This window comes from Acinonyx jubatus, chromosome C1, assembly GCF_027475565.1.
Source record: "Acinonyx jubatus isolate Ajub_Pintada_27869175 chromosome C1, VMU_Ajub_asm_v1.0, whole genome shotgun sequence".
NCBI classification, from domain to species: domain Eukaryota; kingdom Metazoa; phylum Chordata; class Mammalia; order Carnivora; family Felidae; genus Acinonyx; species Acinonyx jubatus.
In genome coordinates, this window is record NC_069381.1 from 202780035 (window position 1) to 202803891 (window position 23857).

General features: G+C 46.0%; 1 protein-coding gene across 6 annotated transcripts in view; it reads left to right on the forward strand.

The window, feature by feature from the left end:
* SGPP2 (sphingosine-1-phosphate phosphatase 2) overlaps positions 1–23857 on the forward strand; it is a 111838-nt gene that overhangs the window by 12965 nt on the left and 75016 nt on the right. Inside the window, exon 1 of one of the 6 annotated variants that reach the window (XM_053215852.1) lies at positions 9577–9784. The exons of the other annotated variants lie outside the window; for them this stretch is intronic. Coding sequence (XP_053071827.1) covers positions 9674–9784 — 111 coding nt within the window. The 5' untranslated portion in view covers positions 9577–9673. Of the gene's footprint in view, positions 1–9576; positions 9785–23857 lie in introns of those variants that run through there. 6 annotated transcript variants of the gene reach the window in all.

Consider the following 23857-nt stretch of genomic DNA (forward strand, 5'->3'; position numbering starts at 1 on the left):
ATATCTGGATTGTTTCAGCGTTTGTCTTTGTACTTCACCTGGAGTCTAAATAGCGAATTATTTCCTGAGAACCACAGAAGCAGCTGAATTCAGTTGTCACACTTACTGCCAAATGGCCTTCTGGAAAATGTATCTCAATGATCGCTCCAAACGGCAATCCAAGACAGCTAGCCCATGGTCAGCATTTAGTATTACCTTCCTTTTGTTTTTGTTTTCCTTGTTCTTTATTATAAGCTTGGGATAGTAAGTACACGGATCGTAAATGTGCGACTTGATGCGTCTGACTATGTGTCTCCCTCCCTGTGACTACTGCCCAGAGGAGGGTAGAGAACAATTCCAGAAAGTCAGAAGGCTCCCTCAGGCTCCCACCGAGCAGTAACACCCTCTCCCAGGGAACCACTCTTTTGCCTCCATCAACCAAGACTTAGTTTCATCTGCTCTCGAACGTCACAGAAATGGAATCATACAGGATGTGTACCAGTGGTGGTTACATTTTTTATGCCACAGAGCATCCGTTGCACAAACATATGACAATGGATCCTCGTTACAGACCGTTTATGGACATTTGGTTTTTTATGAAGCATCAAGTATTATTTTAAATATCTTTTACTCTTAACGTTTTAGTTTGATGTAATTTCAGATTTTTGAAAATTTGCAAAAATAGTACAGAAACATCCCTATGCGCCCTTGACCGCTGTTTTCCTAACGTTAGCATCATGCGTAACCACAGCGCAGTTATCAGGGTAACGGTATGCAAGCCGTGGAGCTGTTCAGTTTTCACGAATTGCTCTCCTAATGTAATTGGCTATCCAACGATCTAATGCAGAAGCAGAAACTGCATTTAGTTGATATGTCTCTTTAGTCCAACCAGTCCAATCCGGAAGTTCTTCAGTCTTTCTTCCTGAGCCGCAATCAAGAGGCGCTCAACTGACTGAGCCGCCCAGGTGCTCTGAGAACAGCTAATTTTAAATTAAAAAAAAAACAATGAACATTTATTCATTTTTGAGAGACAGAGACAGAGGGCCAGCAGGGGAGGCACAGAGAGAGAGGGAGACACAGAATCCGAAGCATGGGACTCGAACCCACGAACCATGAGATCATGACCTGAGCTGAAGTCGGACGCTTCACTGCCTGAGCCACCCAGGTGCCCTGAGAACAGCTAATTTTAAATTAAAAACTGTAAAAGAGAATTCCCTACACGTTAAAAGTAAAGTAGCTTCCCCTTTCTTTCAACTGGACTGCCAATGACAATGGCTGAAGTTATGGCCAGGGAAGCTGAATGGAGGCACAAACCTCCAGAGTTGAATGGCGGCCTTTTCCGCTTTCAACGTCAACAATAGCAGTTTCCCCGAATGGCAAACCCACTGCATCTGTTTGGTAGATGGATGCCCTTCTCCCACTGGTGGTTTTCGTCACCAGAAAGCGTTTATCAAATATCTCATTGTAAGAGGTTTCTTCAACTATATTCTACAAAGGGAGAAACTTAATCATGACATCCAAAGGAGATCTTGAAAGTAATTAAAATTCCATATACTTGCAGACATGGAAATACTCGCCAAAAAAAAGCAATTTTAAAAATGAAAAATATCCAGAATATAATCCAAATTTCAAAAACGACACAAGCATACGTTGAATATATATTCTTCAAGGATCTGGAATGATTTTTTACAATAAAAGGGTAGTGGTTTTATGTTTAGAGAACATTAAGCCATTTTCATTTTACTGAAAAAAATTTCCCCTGAGGATGTCTTATACTTTTGAGGAATATTAGTTACTAAGATTACTAACATTGTTCCACATAAAACTTTTTTTTTTAATTACCATGGACATCTTTGCAACCAAATATCAGCAGGGTTGCTTGTGTTCCTACCTTGAGGGGATAGTTATTAAACCATTGGAAGTATACCAAAACTCTCTTAAATGAAACAAAATGGCTGCCCCCTCCGTGCCTCTGCGGAAAGGCCCCGCGTGAAATTGCAGCACACATTTTCCTGCTCGGACCAAACTACCGCATGAAATGCCTAGAACTTAAAACACATAATGCTTTTCTACACCCATGAGAATTCCTTAACGCACCGAGAAGAGTTTTGTCTTGAAAAGATCTCTCCTCTACTTGGCCAAAACTGTATTATTACAGAGTTCAGCAAAGTCTTAAGAAAAAAAGATGTTGGGTGTTATCACCCAACCCTTCGGTCGATTTTTGGCAAGTAGTGTTTGCTGTTTCTTTGAAGGTTGTTTTGAAAGATCTCTTCCCCAACCCCCCTCCCCCACGGTAGACCCCTTCCTTTATTTAGATATTTTCTTTTTTTTTTTAAATAATATTTTTGAGTTTTGATTACAGTCTTACACATATGATGCTAGATTTTCCCCCCTAGGTATTTGATGTTTTTGATGCTATTGTAAAAATCATTTTTAATATAATTCTGTGCTCTTGGTTTTGGGGGTAGATTCCCATGATTCATCGCTTACATCCAAGGAAGATTCCTTTTTATTGTTGTAGATCCAAACAGTTGTGACTGGGTTTTAGTTCTTGGGTCACCTTCAGGCAGTATCTGTGCATGCTTTGTGTTGGAACTCAGTTTGGCCTAATGTGATGACAGTGTTTAAAGTAAAGGTACCCTGAAGTAGGATTCTGCGTAGGGACATCACAGCCACCTTTGTCTATTGTTTGGTGTGGTTCTTATTTGAATAATATAAGAATTGGTCCATTTTTATTTTAAGATAAAGCATAATTACTAATTTCAAAGACCAAATAGATATTTTCTTTTATAAAATTTTTTTTTTAACGTTTATTTATTTTTGAGACAGACAGAGACAGAGCATGAACGGGGGAGGGGCAGAGAGAGGGAGACACAGAATCTGAAACAGGCTCCAGGCTCTGAGCCATCAGCCCAGAGCTCGATGCAGGGCTCGAACTCACGGACCGCGAGATCGTGACCTGAGCTGAAGTCGGACGCCTAACCGACTGAGCCACCCAGGCGCCCCAGGATATTTTCTTTTAAAAACATGAATATTTCTTACTTCCCTAAAGAAATGTAAAATAATGTTTTCATATGATTTATTTTCATGCAATGTCAATTGGAGTCGTATTAAGTCTATGGGTTAATTTGGAGGTAATTAACATCTTTATGATACAGAATCTTCTTATCCCTGAACATGTTAGGACTTGCCGTTTATTTAACTCTTTTTAAATATCTTTCAGTAGAGTTTTATAGGTTTCTCCATAAATTCTTGCATCGCTTTTGCTAGATTGATTTCTTGACACCTTATGTTTTTGGTATTATTAAAACAATATTTTGAAATTGGTTTTCTGCTGGACTGTTGGAATGTAATTGAATTTTGTGTATTGATTTGGCAATCTTGCCAAACTTTTATTAATTCTAACAAATTGGCTCTCATTTCTTTGTGTTTGCTATGAAAAACAGTCAAAAACAAGATTTTTGTTTTCCTTTTCAATTCCTTTGCCTTTCATTTATTTCTTTTTTTCTACCTCACTGCATAGATAGGGCCTCCAGTATTATATGGAGTAGAAGGAGGGATAGCCCGCTTTCTTGCCGTGTCCTCGATTGTAAAGGAATGGTTTTTACATTTCCCTCCCTTTTAAACCTTGTTTTCCCTGCCTTTTAAAGCTTGTTTTCCAAGAGATGTACTCATGAATTTTGGCTTAATTATATTGGCTGTTTTTTCTGTATTTAGTGAAAGGATCACATGTGGGTTTTTTAAAAGCTCCTTTAATCTTATAGAAGGTGAGTTAAAAAAGATTTTTTTGTTGTTGAATCCACATTCCATTTATGGAATTTACTCAGTCTGTGTCATGATACAATCAATAGCAATGTTGACTGCTTATAGCAGACATGACAAAAATATTACTTAGTAGAATTTTTGGAGTAATATACTTTATTATATTATTTTTTTTTAATTTTTTTTAACGTTTATTTATTTTTGAGACAGAGAGAGACAAAGCATGAATGGGGGAGGGCCAGAGAGAGGGAGACACAGAATCCGAAACAGGCTCCAGGCTCTGAGCTGTCAGCACAGAGCCCGACGCGGGGCTCGAACTCACAGACTGTGAGACCATGACCTGAGCCGAAGTTGGATGCTCAACCAACTGAGCCACCCAGGCGCCCCTTATTTTTTTAATATTAGACAGAGCATGAGCAAGGGAGAGGGGCAGAAGGAGAGAGAGAGAGAGAGAGAGAGAGAGAGAGAGAGGCAGAGAGAATCTTAAGCAGGCTCCATCCTCAGCACAGAGGCTGAAGCGGGGCTCGATCCCATGGCCCTGGGATCATGACCTGAGCTGAAATCAAGAGTCAGACACTCAACCAACCGAGCCACCCAGGCGTCCCTGAAGTAGTGTATTTTAGAAGTATCTTCCTCCAGCCCCTTCTCCGACCCTTCTTGGCTTTCTTGGGTGATGTGTCCCATAAGCATTGGACAACATAACTGTGTGGGCCATCTTCATGGGTCTGTGAATATTGCGTATGTATCGTAAAATTTGCTTAATTACATAAATATCCTTGAATGTGAAAAACAAGTTTCTCTTGGCTGAATATCCAGAATGTCGTTTTAAAAAGTGGTTTCTTGGGGTGCCTGGGTGGCTCAGTCGGCTCAGTCGGTTGAGCATCCGACTTCGGCTCAGGTCATGATCTCGCGGTCCGTGAGTTCGAGCCCCACGTCGGGCTGAGTGCTGACAGCTCGGAGCCTGGAGCCTGTTTCGGATTCTGTGTCTCCCTCTCTCTCTGCCCCTCCCCCGCTCATGCTCTGTCTGTCTCTCTCTCTCTCTCTCTGTCAAAGATAAAATACACATTAAAAATTTTTTTTCTTTTTTGGATAAAAAGTGTTTTGTTTTTTTTTTTGCAATGTGTTCCTGAACTTCTACTTGAACTCTGAAGTGTGTAGCAGTTTATGGATCCACTGTAATATAATGTAACATTGGAAAGGGTTGGCTCGGGGCCCTTAGCTTCCTCCAGAGCAGGACTATTTTATGGGGCTCAGTACTGCAAAGACTCCACCCACAGGCACAGCAAGGTCTGTCAGAGTGGGGCTTGAGTGAACAAACCTGAACTCAGAGTAACCAAATATTCAATCACAGTATTACATCAAGGAACGCCTCAGAAGGAATCGGCACATTTGAGCGCGGTGACCTTTAGAAAACACCCACACTTCAAAAGAAAATGACATTGTCAGGGCCTTCTCCCCTAAAAATAGTCACAATATTAAAATTGACAATATATCATGCGAATGGTGACTGCGTTGCGAAGTCGAAGGTATCGCGTCCTGAAGCCCAGGTATCCCCGGCTTTCCTCTGTGAATCTTTTCTTTAATTTCAGCGTATTACTGAAGAAAAGGACTTATGAGGGGCCAGCCTAGAGGGAGGGAAGGAGTAGTGCTTTTCTTCTTAAACTTCCGAACCACATCACCTTGGGCCTATCACATGAGCTCTCCTGCCTTGCTTTTCTCATCTGTGAAATGGGGGAAATGATCGTCTAAACCTCCCAGGGTTCTGAGATGTGAGTAAGATCACTGGGGGTGCCAATGAGCGCCATATTGTGTCTGGCATGAAGTGAGCCCTCAAACGCCGTCTACCCCACCGTCTCTGCTGTCCGCCCACCACCCTTGCTTCAGCTCCTACTAGTCCTAATGCCCCTACTGCAGATTTTTTCCAACAGGTCTTTCCTGGAATAAATTTCACCTCTTTATGGTGGGGCATGAGCGATGGGGCAGGAGGAGTGTTGGACCATCCGGGTCATACAGATCTTCCTGTAGCATTTCAGAACGGCTTCCACCCTAAAACTGGGGCCAAGTACGTTTGAAATTGTATTGAAGTATATTCAGGTTTGTGTTCCTTCCTTCTGATAGTTTGGAGTATCCAGTCACTTGCCATAAAAATGCTTGCCCAAGTCCTGCTTCCCCTCGTCTGAGCTTACTGAGTTATGGAACGTGTATTATAGAATGTTTTTTGCTCTGAGATAATATTACCAATGGTCAGCCAAATATACGAAGCACCTAACAGTATGCCGGCTCCTGAATTACCCTCTGAGTGCTCAGCAATGAATCTGCCCTGCTTACCATGCTGTTGAAGGCCTGTCAGTCCATCAGGGAGACAGGTAAACAGATGAACATAACATAGTGGGGAGAAAGGACAGATTCTGAGAGATCATCAAGGTTCAGTTGAACAAGACCCTCCTTCCTCGGACCCTCCCTCATTCCCCGTAAGAAAACTCTAAGTGAACATTTTGGAAGAAGTTGCTTCTAAGATTTCTGATGGACCCATTCAGAGGAGGTGAAACTTACCCAATATCCAGTTCAGACAGCTGACGTTCTCCGATTTTAGAAAACAAGGAATGTGATGTCATGTGGAAAAATATTCGTGGAGATTCTGTTTTATTATTGTAGATGACGTGTAGATTTCATGCTTAAGACTAGAGTATTGTAAGTGAAGAGAATTCAAAAATGGGAAAAGACATTGTATGCGTGAGGAAGACGATAATGCTTTGAGCATGTAGGTGCCAAGACTCCTGCCCTCCGACCCAGGAGAGCATTAACTATGCAGTGACTGGAAAAGGGGCCCTTTATGTTTACCCTTTTCCTTTGACTGTGTGCAGAGTTTTGAGAATAAGGCCACACCTCCAGGTCCCCACACGGGTATGGTAATGGTCGTCCCATGTGGGGTGAAGGTGGTAACTAACTGTCGCAGCCGGGAGGTAACCTTGCCTAGGGTGGTGGCTCCCTCTTAACCACAAAGCAGGGCCTTGGCAGTCCAAATGTTGGCCACATACGTGCTTTGTTCCCATGTGGTTTTACCTTTCTAGAGGTAGTGAGACCTTTCTAGAATTTGTGGCTTCTGTGGTTTTTTTTTTTTTTTTAACTTTTATTTTGAGATAGAGGTAGGCGGGGGAGAGAGAGAGAGTGAGAGTGAGAGAGCAAGCAAGTGCAAGTCGGGGAGGGGGCAGAGAGAGACAGAGAATCCCAGGTAGGCTCTGTGCTGTCAGCACAGAGCCTGACACAGGGCTCGAACCCACGAATCACGAGATCATGATCTGAGCCGAAACCAAGAGTCTGAGACGAAATCAAGAGTGAGACACTCAACCAACTGAGCCGCTCAGGTGCCCTGATCCTTGTTCACTTTAAACAGGGCAACGGGATGAAGAATGCAGATGATGAGACGGTTAATTTGGGGACACAGTACAGTGGGGGTTGAAATGGTGAGAGACAGGAGGTGGGGGAATGGCCAGCGTCAGTGACTGAAGTGTTTTCCCTCGATTCTGGTATTGATGGGAGAAGGGAGACAGTGGGATGAATCAGAGGCACCAAAACCAAATGACAGAACTTTTTTTTTTAATTACATGAGCAGTATGTATTTACTATAGGAGCTATAAATAACCAAAAGTTTGAAATGAAATGGTCAGTCTCAGCACCCAGCTCACCCATAGACACTCCCTGTCACTATTTTGGGGTATAACTTTCTAGACACTTTTCCTGTGCATGTATTATATGCATCTTTAATAAAAGTACTGTTTTCCAACCTGAGTTTCCAGTTGACCTACCTAGAGCTTCGTCCCACATCTACAAATATTTATTTACAGTATTTTAATGACTACATAATATCCCATTTTCTATCCATTGTTTTTTGCCAGTCAATTAAAATCATTTCCATCTTTCCTGATAGTGTAAACTCTACAATAGGTGCCTGTGTGTGCGTCCTTATCGATTTGACTGAGACATTTTGAATGGATTCGCAGGACTTAGAGATAGATACCTTCTTGGCCTCTTGTATCCAAAGATAGCTCAGCATTCTGAGCCTGAAGAATTTGGAGTTATTGACAGAAATGAGAAAATATGGAAAGAGGAAGAATTACAATTATAAAGAAGGGCACAGTTGATCCGTTAAGGTTTTTTTGTTGTTTTTGGTTTTGTTTTGTTTTGTTTTTGTTTTTTTGCTATGGGCAACAGTAAGCCCTATTAAGAGTTGGCTTGAAATTTCTATTTTTCTCATGTAACAAGTCTAGGGTTGGGGAATGCTGACATTTGTTCAGCCGCTTCACAATATCATTGAGGACTCACGCTGCTGCTTTTTGCTTCTCCATCCTTAGTTTGTTGGCTTGTTGTCTCATGATGTGAAGATGGCTGCTGTTGCTCCTGGCATCATAGCCATGTTCAAGTTAGGAAGGAGGTGGGAGTAATGACAGCTGTCTCTGTCCTTTTTACAAAGAAAACCGAAGCTTATCCGGAAGCTCCTCCCTACCTCCTTACTTCTCACTGGCTGGAGTGGGTGGGGTGACACGGCCGCCCCCCAACTGCAAGTAAGTTAGAGAAAGCAGGCCGTACAATTGTCCAGATTGACTTGCCCCATTGCCCGAGGCTCGACCTGAGTTTGGGCTCTGCTAACAAGCCAGAGGGGGCCGTGGGGCGGCATCTAGTAAGCAGTTCACGATGTCTCTGATTGCTATGCTTTGAAAAGCTGAGTTCCCGGGACATTTTGGAGGTATTGCTGGGGGCAGCAGGGAACCCTGGGATCCAGGCCCAGGCTGCACGGTGGAAGAGAGGAACGGAAGGGCCATCGCATGCCCATAGAAGGAACCACGGTAGATAAGTCAGGCACACGGGACAAAGTTGAATGGCAGATTATTCAGTTTGACGGAGCAAACTGTGACAAGTGGGAAGAACAGTACATTTATGTATTTATTTCCCCCGCCCCTTTATTACGCGGTATACCGGTGCTCTTATCTCCTCCTCCTAATGAGAACCTCTCCTTCTCCAAATATTACCAAGGGCTTTCCCTGTGCCGAGCTGGGCGCTGGGGATCCAGGGGTGAAACAGGAGCGCAGAAGCCCGTGCACTGTTGGGTTTACAGACCAGCGAACGTGGCAGAATAGCAACTGGAGAAGCAGCTGCTGTCGGGTGGGCAGTAGCACCACGAGGACACACGCAGCTGGACAAAGGGGCGCGGTGTGCCTCCGGCACCCGCAGCAAGCCGGCTGCTGTCACCGCCTTACTGCTGAGGACACTGAGGCAGGCAGGCCGGTGTCCACGGCGGTATTCGGCAGCGCCTGGCCTCCGATCCAGATCGGGTTCCAGGGCACGTACTTGGGAACCTGCTTTTTGCCGTGACTTCTCGGCTGCCGCCGGCCAAGCACGGTGGTCGAAACCGCTGTATTGCATGCCGTGAGCTGCCCGGACCCACCGGGACCAGGTTTGGGCGCAGGATGAAGGCACGGCTCAGAGATTCCCATCTGTGAACCGCCCCCCCTCCCCCCCACCGCTTGGGTTTGAACAAGTACTGACAGGTGCATAAACTTGGGCAAGTTAGCCTCGGCGCGGCTGAATCGAGTCCCTGCCTAGGAGGAGCATCCGAGACAGTGCAGGTGATGGGAACACGGCAAGTGCTTAGTAAGCATTTAATAAGTGTGCATTGTTACCTTTGCTGGCTTTTAGAGGCTCTTGGCGTCCTTCGATGTTCTGCTCACAATGCAGAGCCAGTCTCGGGAAGACCTCATTTCTTTTTTTTTTTTTTTCCTGTGCAGACGCCTCGCATTCACAAATGTATAAACTGCAAACAGCCTAGTGGCCCGGGGGGGGGGGGGGATCGTGTTCTCCTGATGGCACATTTCTAAAGCACAGCATCCTCAAAATTTTATCTTCCCATTCGACATGCTTTTGCAGACGGCACAATATGGAACTGGTCAGACCCCTAATTATGACAGTGCTCCAGAGCCAGAACCCAATCATCCAGTTGACAAAGAACTTGGGACAGAGGACGGTGGCCAGCTGTTCCCCATCTCCAGTGAGTAGAGAGTAGGAGGCAATGGCTTTAAGCTGCGTGAAGGATTTGGGTTATTTATGGCGGAATTTCCTGACGGCGAAGGTTGCTGAACATTAGGGCTGGATGAGAGAGCAGGGTTGTAGAATTCCCGTCTGTGGAGATTGTGCAGCACGTTCTTGTGTGTGTGATTCCTGCAGGTGGGGTCTTCCAGCCACACCCTCTGTCTCATGTCTCCCTTTCTACCCATGTGGTGCTCGTGACCAAGTGACCCTTCTCGGAAAGACTAGGGAGGCGGAGGCTGGTCTGCAGAGAAGGGAAGGAGCCATCTTGGTGAGGACACCAAGGAGCCATTCTGGGTGAGGACACATGAGCACGAACTGGGTTAATGAACCTTGCACCGACAAGCCCACCCAGGCCAGGTGAGAAGCAGAGATGGTCCAGTTGAGCGCTTGGCTGGACGCGGAGAACATAGGACAGCCCCGTAGGAGGATCACGGATTCTCCTCACAAGGCCCGTGGGCACTGTTGTTGGCCTTCAGTCCTTAAAAGAAGGACAGAATCTAGGGAGTCTGAACATTCTGGCAACGAATGTTTCAAAAGCCAGTTACGTGTAGGCTAAAGTGAGTGGATCCCTCGGCCGTAATTCAGAGCGCGGGGTGCTCTTCTGTGGCCCCTTCGATGCCAGGCCCTGTTGGCAAAGAGGAGGAAAATGAGCACGTCTCCAACTTCAAACAGGGACTCAAGGCAGCAGGATCCCGCCTCCAAGTGAGAACCTCCGTAGTCATGGCTTAGGACCCTACGAACTGCCGTCTTATAGCTCAAAACTTATCAAATGTTGTCAGTCAAGAATCTCAGCCTCCCCTGAGACTAGGAGAACATTCACCAACTGCTCCAGAGCCCCACGTTATTTCCTAGCGAACCATGCCTGGTGGACAAGGCCGACATCAGCAGTCACGTGGTCAGCGTCCAAGTCCCATAAAGCCCGCCCTTCCCAAGACTAATGGCTCTGACACTGTGGAAGCTCTCTTATCCGTCATAAAGGCATTTGTGGAAACTTCTCAGAGGCCATCCTTCTCCTCTCTTCCCATCTTCCACATAGTTAATAGGCTGCCATTTTCTACAAACACAGTTTATTATTTTTTTAAGTTTATTTGTTTTTGAGAGATTGCGTGTGCAACTGAATGAGAGGCGGGGGGAGAGAGAGAGAGAGAGAAGAGAGAGAGAGAGAGAGAGAGAAGAGAGAGAGAGAGAGAGAGAGAGAATCCCATGCAGGCTCCACACTGGCAGCAAGGAGCCCCAAGCAGGGCTCGGGCTCATCGCGATGCGAGGCTCGGGCTCCCAAACTGTGAGATCATGACCTGAGCCAAAGTCGGAGGCTGAACCCACTGAGCCACCCAGGCGCCCCACATACAATCGGTTTAAGACTAAAGGGACATCGCTGAGGATAGAACGATTGTTATCCGCAGGCAGGCAGAGAGATTGCCTGTCCAAAGCAGAAAGAGCTCAGCTGTGGTCGGGATCCCAGATTCCACAAGGATTCTGGCGGAGATCATCTTGCTTACTGATGGGGCGGTTGCCTTAAAAGGTGTACTGGTGGGAGAGCGGCTGGCAGACCTCGTCACGGGACCCAGGAGGGACCCACCTCCGACACCATGTCTCCCCTGAAGTCCCAGCTGGACTCCTGGAGGTGGGGAGCATGTGTGCGGAGCCTTGGTCATGTGAGGGTAGAAAGAGAGACCTGAGAACACCCTGCTTTTCTGTCTCCTGCCTTCCTGTGTGTCCTAAAACTCAAACTCAAACCGGAGGATATCTCCAGTCAGTTCTGAGAGCCCTCTGGGTAAATAGGGTAACAGATTCCTTCTTTTATTTTTTTTTTAACCATTGAAGGTTTATCCTGTCCTGAGTTATAAATATTAACCTCTTTGTGTATCTCCTTCATAGCATAAAAAACTGTATTCTGACCAAATGGATGACACTTTCTTGCTCTCATAATTAAATGGAATTCTCCCTCCCACCCCCGCTATTTCTTCACTCCGAGTAAGAAACAGAAAATGAATAGAAACCATACTAAAGAGAAGAGAGGGAGGAAAAGCTGGAGTCAGAGACTTAAAAAAAACACAACTCCGCTCTAAACTTTCCAGAAGCAATTTTTCAGAGTACCAGTGAAATCAATCATCTGGGGGATGTTTTGAAGGGAGAAAAGTGCTCTATAAAATGACTTGTGTATTTTCTCCGCGTGATCTGAAAAAAAAAAAAAGTATAATCCGTTTCTCGCCCCATTGATGGCAAATACTTTGACAGTCATATTAATATTTAGAAGGCACCTGTGATGTATGGCATTCTCCAGCTGCCTCTTTATCTAGTCTAATACGTATATAAAAAATTATTTTGATGTGCCAAGAGCCTAAATCCTCTGCATTATCCGTGGCTGGCTTGGAAAGTGTGGAACAGATGTCTGAGGGGCTGACGTGCTCAGCCCTGAGCTGTTCTGGGAACCACAGCCACCTCCGATACAAATGCCCCTTCTCTTATCTGAGGGGAAAGAATTCAGGGCTTGCCATGGTTTCCCGTTGACTGTAGTCTCTTAGCAGCTCTGAGCTTCAGGTTTCAGACTGATAATATGACAAAGGCACGAAAACTAAAAGAAGATAGATATCCAACGTCTTAAGTGAATGAAAGGAAGGAAGAGAAGGAAAAGAACAGTGATACGTTGATTTAAAACTGAGTCTTCGTGGGGTGCCTGGGTGGCTCAGTCGGCTGAGCGTCCGACTTCGCTCAGGTCAAGATCTCACGGTCTGTGAGTTCGAGCCCCGCATCAGGCTCTGTGCCGACAGCTCAGAGCTCAGAGCCTGGAGCCTGCTTCAGATTCTGTGTCTCCCTCTCTCTCTGGCCCTCCCCCCATTCATGCTCTGTCTCTCTCTGTCTCCAAAATAAATAAATGTTAAAAAAAAAAAATTAAAACTGAGTCTTCGTGGGGGCACCTGGGTGGCTCAGTTGGTTGAGTGCGGGACTTTGGCTCAAGTCATGATCTCGCTGTTCGGAAGTTCGAGCCCCGTGTCGGGCTCTATGCTGACAGCTCAGAGGCTGGAGCCTGCTTCGGATTCTGTGTCCCCTTCTCTCTCTCTACTCCTCCCCCACTTGTGTTGTCTCTCTGTCTCAAAAATAAACTTAAAAAAAATGTATCCCCATAATCAGTGAGTGTGGTAGCAGGGTACATGGGAACGTATTGCCTAGCGGTGGTTGTTGGGTGCCTGGTGGGGTGATGGGTCATTACCACAGTCAACAGCTTCCGTTCACTCAGCACTTTCTATATGCCAGGCGCTGTTCTAAATACTTCATGCGCATGGATGCATTTAATTTTCACAGCTCTGGAAGGTTGACGTTTTCGTCAGGGAGCCAGGGCCACACAGCTAGTGGATGGCAGAGCGAGGATCGAAACCCAAGTGTTCAGCCAGGGGGCCGAACTGCCTCTTTTGATTAGGCTGCCAGAGGCCATCTGGTAAATTTCCAAGACAGTGCAGGCATTTTTGTGAACATTTTGACTCTATCACGTCACTTTCTTCTGTAAAGGTCCCTTTGGGACCTCCAGGAATGAGACCTCTTCTACTTTGTGTCTTTTTTTTTTTTCTTTTTTCTTTTTTTTTTTTTTTTGCCAATGCAAATCGGGGACTTTTCTCTTAAACCTGCCAATAGTCTGAAGGTAGAGGGAGGGGACACGGGGGCATTTTTGTCTTTCTAACAGAGATAAGGGAAGATGTATCCCCGCTGGCTCAGTGGATATTGTTCCTCTTGCCACGGTTCCGCGTTTTATATCCTTCTCTGGGCGTCAGACTCTGGAGAAAGGCAGCCAAGGTGAACTTGGCTACGGCTCTCTGCCACGGTGGAAGCCTTGATCCAGGAGAACCTCGGAGAGAAAGGAAGGAGTTCAGGGCTAATATGACTCTACTTTGTGATAAACTTTGAAGTGGCCTGTTAGGCAAGGTCCTCACCTTGATGCAAATTAGATTTCTCCTAACCGTGAACCACAGAGGTTTCATAGGTAAGGGGGACCCAAAATACATGTGGATTTGTTCCTGGATTGTTGTGCTTCTTAGACTCGATTCCTAGGCTTTTTTGCTTGATTAGCTAGAAACTCGGCCGAGTCTGAGCCTCAGTTAGCTCTTCTGAAAATAAGGCAATTGGACCAAACAGTGGAGCTTTAAAAAAAAAAAATAAATAAACCAGTTTGGGCCCCACTCCTGATCTGATAGATCAGACTGACTCTAGTGAGGTCAGGCATGTGTGTTTTCCACAACTCCCCGGGTGACCATTAAGAACTTCTAGGGGCACCTGGGCAGCTCAGTCGGTTAAGCGTCCAAATCTTGGTTTCTGCTCAGGTCATGATCTCGTGGTTCATAAGTGTGAGTTCCAAATCAGACTCTGTGCTGACAGCGTCGAGCCTGCTTGGGATTCTCTCTCTCTCTCTCTCTCTCTCTCTCTCTCTCTCTCTGCCTCTCTCTGCCTCTCTCTGCCTCTCTCTGCCCCTTCCCCACTTACGCTCTCTCTTCTCTCTCTCCTTCTCAAAATAGATAAATAAACTTAAAAAAAAACTTCTAGATCGTTCTAAGACCCCTTCTATCCAAACTGCATGCTGACAGCAGGCTCACCCTTTGTTGCTCTGTTTGTTCGTTCAACAAGTGTTTATCAGATGCTTGCTATGTGGGAGCAGAACAGTAGCCACTGTGCTGGATGCTGGGGATTCCACAGGAAGGCGTTGGTCAGGCTCACTGCCTTCAGCGAGCTTGCTGCCTAGTGTAGACAAACAGGTAAAAGAGTGAGAAACTCCCAGGTGGGAGCCATGAAGAGAACCATGAAGAGAATAGAATAGGGTTGTGCAGTGGGAGCCACTGAGAGGGTGGCCAGAAAAGGCGTCTCCAAGGGGAGGCTTTGAGGGGCTGGTATCTCAGAATTGAGAAGGAGGAGCCAGCCAGTGAGGCTGGAACATGCTTAAGGAAAAAGTATTAAAAGAAGGCCAGAGGGACTGTTGTTCAACATAGTATTGGAAGGTCCTCGCCTCAGCCATCAGACAGCAGAAAGGAATAAAAGACATTCAAATCGGCCAGGAGAAGGTCAAACTTTCACCCTTTGCAGATGGCATGATACTCTACATGGAAAACCCAAAAGATTCCACCAAAAAACTGCTAGAACTGATCCATGAGTTCAGCAAAGTCGCAGGATATAAAACCGATGCACAGAAATCAGTTGCATTCCTACACACCAATAATGAAGCAACAGAAAGAGAAATCAAGGAATCGATCCCATTTACAGCTGCACCAAAAACCATAAAATACCTAGGAATACACATAACCAAAGAGGTGAAAAATCTATACACTGAAAACTATAGAAAGCTTATCAAAGAAATTGAAGAAGACACAAAGAAAAAGGAAAAATATTCCATGCTCCTGGATAGGAAGAACAAACATTGTTAAAATGTCAATACGACCCAAAGCAATCTACATATTCAATGCAATCCCTATCAAAATAACACCAGCATTCTTCACAGAGCTAGAGCAAACAGTCTTACAATTTGTATGGAACCAGAAGAGACCCCGAATAGCCAAAGCAATCTTGAAAAAGAAAATCGAAGCTGGAGGCATCACAATCCCAGACTGTAAGATGTATTACAAAGCTGTAATCATCAAGACAGTATGGTACTGGCACAAAAACAGACACTCAGGTCAATGGAACAGAATAGAAAACCCAGAAATGGACCCACAAACGTATGGCCAACTAATCTTTGACAAAGCAGGAAAGAATATCCAATAGAATAAAGACAGTCTCTTCAGCAAGTGGTGCTGGGAAAACTAGAGAGCAACATGAAGAAAAATGAACCTTTCGTACACCAGACACAAACATAAACTCAAAATTGATGAAAAACCTCAATGTAAGACAGGAAGCCATCAAAATCCTCGAGGAGAAAGCAGCCAAAAACCTCTTTAACCTTGGCCACAGAAATCTCGTACTCAACACGTCTCCAGAGGTAAGGGAAACAAAAGCAAAAATGAACTATTGGAACCTCATCAAAATAAAAAGCATCTGCACAGTGAAGGAAACATTCAGCAAAACTAAAAGGTAACCGATGGGATGGGAAAAGATATTTGCAAACGACATATCAGATAAAGTGTTAGTATCCAAAATCTATAAAGAACTTATCAAACTCAACACCCAAAAAACAAAGAATCCAGTGAAGAAATGGGCAAAAGACATGAATAGACAATTTTCCAAAGAAGACCTCCAGATGGTGAATAGATACATGAAAAAATGCTCAACCTCGCTCATCATCAGGGAAATACGAATCAAAAACACAATGAGATACCACCTCACACCTGTCAGAATGGCTAACATTAACAACTCAGGCAACAACAGATGTTGGCGAGGATGCGGAGAAAGAGGATCTCTTTTGCATTGTTGATGGGAATGCAAGCTGGTGCAGCCACTCTGGAAAACAGGATGGAGGGTCCTCAAAAAACTAAAAATAGAACTACCCCACAACCCAGCAATTGCACACTAGGTATTTACCCTAGGGGTACAGGTGTGCTGTTTTGAAGGGGCACATGCACCCCAATGTTCATAGCAGCGCTATTGACAATAGCCAAAGTATGGAAAGAGCCCAAACGTCCATGGACAGATGAATGGATAAAGAAGATGTGGTACACGTGGGATACACACACAATGGAGTATTACTCGGCAACCAAAAAGAATGAAATCTTGCCATTTGCAACTACGTGTATGGAACGGGAGGGCATTATGCTAAGGGAAATTAGAGAAAGACAAGTATCATACGACTTCACTCATACGAGGAATTTAAGATAGTAAACAGATGAACGTAAGGGAAGGGAAGCAAGAAGAATATGAAAACAGGAAGGGGGACAAAACATAAGAGACTCTTCAATTTAGAGAACAAACAGAGGGTTGCTGGAGGGGCTGTGGGAGGGGGCATGGGCTAAATGGGGAAGGAACATTAAGGAATCTGCCCCTGGAATCATTGTTGCACTATATGCTAACTAACTTGGATGTAAATTAAACAATAAATAAATTTAAAACAAATAAAAGAAGGCCAGAGGGGTTGGAGCATAGAAAAGGAGGTGGGCCCCTAAAGAGAAAGGAAAGATGTGCAGTGGTCAGACCTCCAGCCTTGAACATGCATTTGGACTCCCAAGTGCAAGGGAGAGTCGTTCGTTGGAGGGTGGAGCCACTGTTTGTTTTGTTTGTTTTTAGAAATGAATTGGTTCTCTCTGCTTTACATTTTTTTAAATGTTTATTTTTGAGAGAGAGAGAAAGAGTACAAGTGGGGGAGGGGCAGAGAGAGAGGGAGACACAGAATCTGAAGCAGGCTCCAGGCTCCGAGCTGTCAGCGCTGAGCCCGATGGGGGTCAAACTCACCAACCACGAGATCATGACCTCAGCTGAAGTTGGACGCTTAGCCTACTGAGCCACCCAGACCCTCCTCTGCTTTACATTTGAATAAGGTCATTTTGGCTGCTCTATGATACTTGACGAGGAGGATTTATGAAATTATCACTTGATATTTGACCAGTTGGGCCTTTTTAAACTGAGAATAACTCACACACCACCCAATTCACCCTTTTAGAATGTCTAACTCCGTGGTTTTTAGTACATTAGCCAAGCTGTGAAGTATCTGTGCAGCTATGTAGGTAATGTATCACCATGCTCCACTTTTAGAATTTAAGAATAAATTGCGTTAAGTTGCAAAAATGTGACCGTATAAGAAATCATAGTAGCAACAACAGAGTTAAAGCAGGCTTGACTGGAACTATAGAAGAAAACATGAAAACTCTCTTCCCATTCAGCACATGCATTGGAACTTTCTGTGCTGTCCAAATTGGTAGCCATTAGTCACATGGGGCTGTTGAGCGCTGGAAATGTGACTAGTACAACTAACTGGATTTTTTAATCTAATTAAATTTAAATGTAAATGGCCACATATGGCTACCATATTGGATGGAGCAGCCGTATGGCAACTTACAAATTCATTCTTATCTGAGATCATCTTTCCCATGTCCCCTAGCTCCCCGGTTTCCAAAATGATTGAAATTTCGAAACATGTGCTATACAAATTGTTGTATTTAAATTTAATCCTCACTACAAAGAAAGAGCTACAGAGTTCCCACAAGGAATCCAGATGATGGGATGGGGAGCAGGGGGAGGCAGAAGGGGTAGGGGAGCCTGTTCTGCAAATACATCTGAGTGGGAGGCAGTTTGCTTGGCATCAGGCATGGGTGACATCTGTACCCTCACGGGAGGGCAGAGGAAGGTTGTGAGCTTGGCCTTGGCTTCACAGCTCAGCAGGAAAAAAAGTAATTCCAGAACCAGAATAGTTTGGAGGGCGCAAAAGTGAGGTTACTTCTCCTGCTCAGATGTTGGGTTGTGTGTGCCAAGAACAAAATCGCCCCCTTCTAGAATTCTGTTACCAAACCATCAGTTACGAAGAATTGGACAGCCAGGAGAGACCCTGCAAACTCTCATGCTTAAACTCATTAAGTTTCTTCTTTCCCCCCAAAGTTCTAGTTAAGCTGTTTCTGTTATTCAAAACAAACAAACAAACAAACAAACAAAAAACTAGTTTCCAGCGGCTTGCTTTTTTTCCCCAACGATGTCCTTTTCCATCTTTTAGAAGAAAAGTAGCTCAGGAGTGGCTTTTCTCATTGCTTTTTAATTCCTGGGAGTTCCCCCCAAACACAACCCCCTTTTGTTTTAATCACCTTTTGTTTTGCAAATACGAGGCAAACATGAAAACTAACACATTTAAGATGATTCTTATCCTAAAGCTTCCTGTACTGTTTTGGAGCAAAAATAAATCCTTGGTATTTATTATTGTATGAAGTAATGAAAAGATAAGATGGCCTTTAATGAATAATTAACGTTTACCTATAAAATCTGACATGCTGGGGAGATCAGAAATACTCACTGCTTGATAAACTTAGGAGAAGAAAAAATGATCGACCTCTAAACCTGCAGGGTTTTAGGACAAGCACACAACGGCACACAGAGATCCCATAGGTCAACATATTTTAAAGTCGTTCATTTAGCTGACGGAGCATTAAGTATGACACGTTGTGACCTCCTACTTTGACATCTGTATCTTCCCGCGACCTGGTAAGCCGGGTTCTTGTTTAGAATTCTCAGGCTTCCAGAGTCCCACACTGGAACGTTGCAAAGACAGGGAGCCAGCCTGTCACCCACTCAGCCAGGACTGCATGATGGACTGGCCATGTGCCTGGGCTCTGTCTACGTCCCCCACCAATGGCTAGCCCTCGGGTCTGGGGAGTGCACACTGGTGTTCCTGTCCAGACTAGGGAGGACAGACTTGGGGGGAGAGAAGGTGCAAGCCCTGTATGCAGGCTTAGGCATTTGAGCAAAGAATGCTGGGATCCCAAGAGCCTGGAGAACAATCTAGAAGACTGAACACCTTCCCTTGTTCTGTGAGAAAGGACGTGGTTCAAGGATGGTCAATGTGGGGGCGTGAATCACAGAGTCCAGGGCATGGGTCCTGGTAGCCTGGCTCTAAGGGCAGCACTGAATCCTGTAAGAGCCAGTGGACCATTTCAATGCCTCTGCCTTGAAAGAAACTCCCCTCCCTAACCGACCCCTTCAACCTCAGCCAACTGGGACAGCCTCTTAGCTGAGCTCCCCTTCAAGATCCGGTTCCCCACGTGGTCTCTGTTACAGAAATCGGAAGTTTTCAGTTTGGGATTTCCAAGCTTCTCCAGTGCTTTTGTGTCTACTTTGAAGCTCTGTTGAGGTGTAATTCACATACCGTGCAGTTCGCTGCTTTCTTTGGTTTTTAGTCCACTCCCAGAGTTAGGCGGCCACCACCGCGATCAGTTTGCAAGCATCTCCATCGTCCTAAAAAGAAATCCGTCCCCATTAGCGGTCTCTCCCCGTGGTGCCGACCCTCGGCGACCCCCAGTCTACTTTCCGTTGCAACGCACTTGCTTGTGCTTCCTGGAATGATCTCGTACCTTTCCAGTTGTTTCCCCTTGCATGCTGCGCAGGCCTGGAGAGAACTGTATGGTTTCAGTACGTTCACACACGGTGTTTGTCTTCTCAGAAGATATAGATTAGCGCTTCTCGAGCATCAATATTCTCAACTTTTCGTATGCATGCAAATCACCTAGGAGAGCTGCTTAAAATTCCCAGTGGTCCTGCCGGTCTGGGATGCGACCTGAAATTCTGAATTTCAAACAAGTGGACCCCATGCCGCCGGCGTGGGCGGCGAACAAGGACACACGTGACCCTGAAGTCATGATTTGCACCAGAGCAGCCTCCATCTCAGACAGTGTGTCGAGGACTGTCTTAGCGGGGAGGGTCGCCGTCGCGGCCTGCAGAGCTGCAGGAAGGGAGCCTGGGCGCGTGTGCGCGAGGCAGTGGACAGGGCTTTGCATACATGGGCCTCCGTCCACCTTCTGAAATTGGGGTGGGAGGACCCCCAACCCTTTTCTTTTTCTCTCCTCTGCCTTCCCATCCGCGCCCTCCCTGATTCACCCTTGTCCCTTTCAGCAGCAGAATGCCGCCGCCTGTTGGACTTGGTCTGGTTCCCTTGCTCATCGAGGCTGCAAACCCCACGTTTCTCTGACCATCTCTGACACAGCCGGGTCATCGGTTCTAGTCACACGGCACTTTCTGGAAATCGCGTTTTGTGAAAAGAAATGAGAACCACGTTTTCCGCACGTTGGTATTTCCAGTGAATTCTGTGTCTTTAGGTGTAGGAACTGTGGTCCCCTGTGTGGCATCTGAATGAAGCATGTGGCAGCCGGTGACAGAGCTGAGCTGACACCTGGAGCCTACGGGTTTGTTCAGGGTGGGTCGTCGCGTGGCCCTGTGGGGTTCAGTCACCGTCGGCGGAAGAACTCGCCTTCTCTGGGTTTCATCAACTTGTTTTTGTTTCTGTGGTTTCTTGCTAAATAACTGTATCATCAGATCCCACATGACTCGGCCAAGGCCAAAAACAGAAAGGAAGCTTTCTTCGTCTTCCAGCGTGGCCGGTGGAGACTCTCGGAGTCGCCCAGCTTTTATCTCAGGGGCGAAATGGGAGCGGAGAGAGGCTCGGGTTGGTTTGAGGGACTGTGGGTGGCAGGGGCCGACTGGCTGTCACACCCTCCGTGAGCACAGTGTGGGAAGCGGTTGGGGGTACCTGTGGTAGCCTGTCTGTGCCCAGCCCTTGGACGCTCTGCATCTGAAAGACGTGGGAGCTCACTGAGAAAGGACAGACTGCGAGCACGGTGGCCATTTAGAGCACATCTCTGACCAGGTCATTCCTGGCTCACACTCAGTGGCCCCCCCCCCCCCCCCATCACCCACGGTTCTCAGTACTCCTCTGTCTGCCTCCGGTCCCCTTCCGGCCCTGCCACCAGCAGATCTCCTTGTAAATACCTTACAGTCTAGCTTACAGGACGTGGCCCAAGTCCGGGACACTGGCTTGCTGCCTCCGTGGCTCCGCACTCACTGTCCCTTCAGCTGAATGCCCCCCTGCCCTTTGCCTTCTGTCACGGTTCCCCAGCCTCCTTGCCTCCTCTATGATGTCTTTGTTTTTCAAATCCTCTGACTCCTTTCCCTCTTCGTGTTCCCCTATAAGTGGCTACTTCTGATGTTTTCTTATGATTTATACTATTAATAAAAACAATGCAACTATAACTACTATTTATTGAGCCACATACCGTGTGTCTGATGTGGCACAACGTGGTTTACATACGTGACTTCATTTCCTCTTCCACGCATCTTTGCAAGGGAGCTGGTCTTATACCCACTGTGTGGGTGAAGATACACATATTCGCTTCACAAATGAGAAAGTTCAGGGCACCCGGGTGGCTCAGTCTCTTAAGCACCTGACTCTTGATTTCAGCTCAGGTGGTGATCTCACAGTTTGTGGGTTCGGGTCCCACATCAGACTCTGTGCTGACAGCTCAGAGCCTGGAGCCTGCTTTGGATTCTCTGTCTCCCTCTCTCTCTGCCCCTACCCTGCTGTCGCTCTGTCTCTCTCTCCCTCTCAAAAATAAATAAACATTAAAAGAAAAAAAAAAAAACAAACAGAACAAAACAAAAAACGGCATTCACAAGGCACAAAGAAACCAGAGTGTGCCAGGGACAGGCTGGGTGGGGAGGACCATTGTTCTGACCCAGCATGGTTTCCTTCTTAGTGCCCTTTCATGTGTGTACACACTATTTCAAAGCTTTTCCTACATCTATTTTTGTGATGAGTGGCTTTAAACTTGCTCAGAGAGAGCCTTGCGGAGGGAACTGCAGTTTGAGAACATGATGGAAATTGGTGGAACCTCCCCAGCTTTTTTCATGCGGACGAGGTTTAAGGGGATTGCAGAGGGAGTGAGGGTCTTGGGAAACAGCCCCTCCCTTCCGTCCGTCCATCCACCTGTCCTTCCCGGATCTCTCCCATCTGATGCCCTTCGATGCCCACTGCCGGTTAGTGACAGTGCCCCAGGGTGTGGGGGTGGATCGAGAAAGACACATGGTTCCAAAGTACTATGTTTACCGTCTTGGATTCCCGGAGAGCTCAGAGGAGTAGAAGGCTGGATTCAAGAAACGGGCACAGGTAGCACGGAGAAGGTTTATTTGCTTTTCTCCCTCTCCGTCCGTGTCCACACACACCCACTAACACGCTCGCCTTCGGCAAAGAAATCTCCAAGTTTTGGGTCTTGTATGGAAACCAATTTGACAATAAATTTCATATTAAAACAACAACAACAAACTCCAAGTTAAAAACTCTGTGTCTCTTTTGCCCAGAGGAACAAGAAAGAAGCAGGAAAGCCTCTGGATAAAAATCCCCTTGACTTCGGGCGCAAAGCTGTCCGACTTCCATTTCATTTTTGTAGCACTTAAATGTTTGTTTTTAAATCTGTGTACGCGAATGCTCACCAAGAAGAAAACCTTGTGTGTGCCCAGATAACTTTCTAACATTCCGGTGGTGCCTCTTAATGCCGTAGGAAATGCCTTCTGAAGGGAATTAGGAATTGGGTAAGTTCCCGCCACGCTTTTAAAACAGAACGGAATCGGCCCTTCCAAGTTCTGGATGCGGAGTGTGTGCGTCGGGGCGGGAGGGGTGGGTGAAATTCCTGGGTTAAAACTAATGAACTCCAAGCTTATGAGACCGCTTCTTGAACATAGAGCTCTTGCAAATGTCATTTTGATAAGTTAATATAAACGAATCAGAAACATCTGCACCAAAAATCCCCCTGAATACGCAAGGGCTTAACAATTAGGGGGAAGAATGTTTCGTACAATGTGTTTCAGGTTTTAGCAGATCCAAAATGTTTTTGAAAAACAGTTAAGTTCTTAACACATTTTGAGAATTTAAAGGGCGGCTGGTTGTCCCATGCCTCCCCACCCCCCTTTAAAAATGGGAATGGTTATTCCTGTTCTTTGTGTTGACTCCTGCCCTGTTCTTCTTGCCTGGGGAGGACATTCTCCCAGCAGAGGCCCCATCTTTAGTCTCTGCAAAGGGCTGTCCTACTCTCTCTCTCTCTCTCTCTCTCTCTCTCTCTCATTCCTAGATTTGCTTTGTAAGCAAATAATTGTGTGTGCCAGGCACCGGGTTCTGAAAGCAATGATGAGACCGTGTTGTGTCGAGTTGGAGGACTCGTTTCTAGATTCAGGTGGGGGCACGGTTGCCGCCGTGGGTCACTGTCACAGTCTCACCATCTTTGACACCTACTGGTCCATCCTTTCTGCCGGTGCCCAATCTGAGAGCCAGCTCTTGAGGAAAAGAAACACAAGATATCAGATGTGCAGAGGATGGGCTGAAAGGTGATGCGTTGGCAGGAGAACAAAACAAAAACAAAAAGCACCAAAAACAAAGCTCAAACCCCGCCAAACCCCCCGCTGTGAACCAGGGCCACCTTGCGTTCAGTCCTCTCGAGCTGCTCTTATTCTGGGACACAGACTGGGGGACCCTGACGCATGCCAGCTGAGCAGATGATTACGGCTCACACACAGTCTCCTTTCGAGCTCTTTCATTCAGAGAAGTTGTCCTTCCATTTTATTGACTTTCGGTGTCGCCATCCTGAAACTTTAATCACCGAAC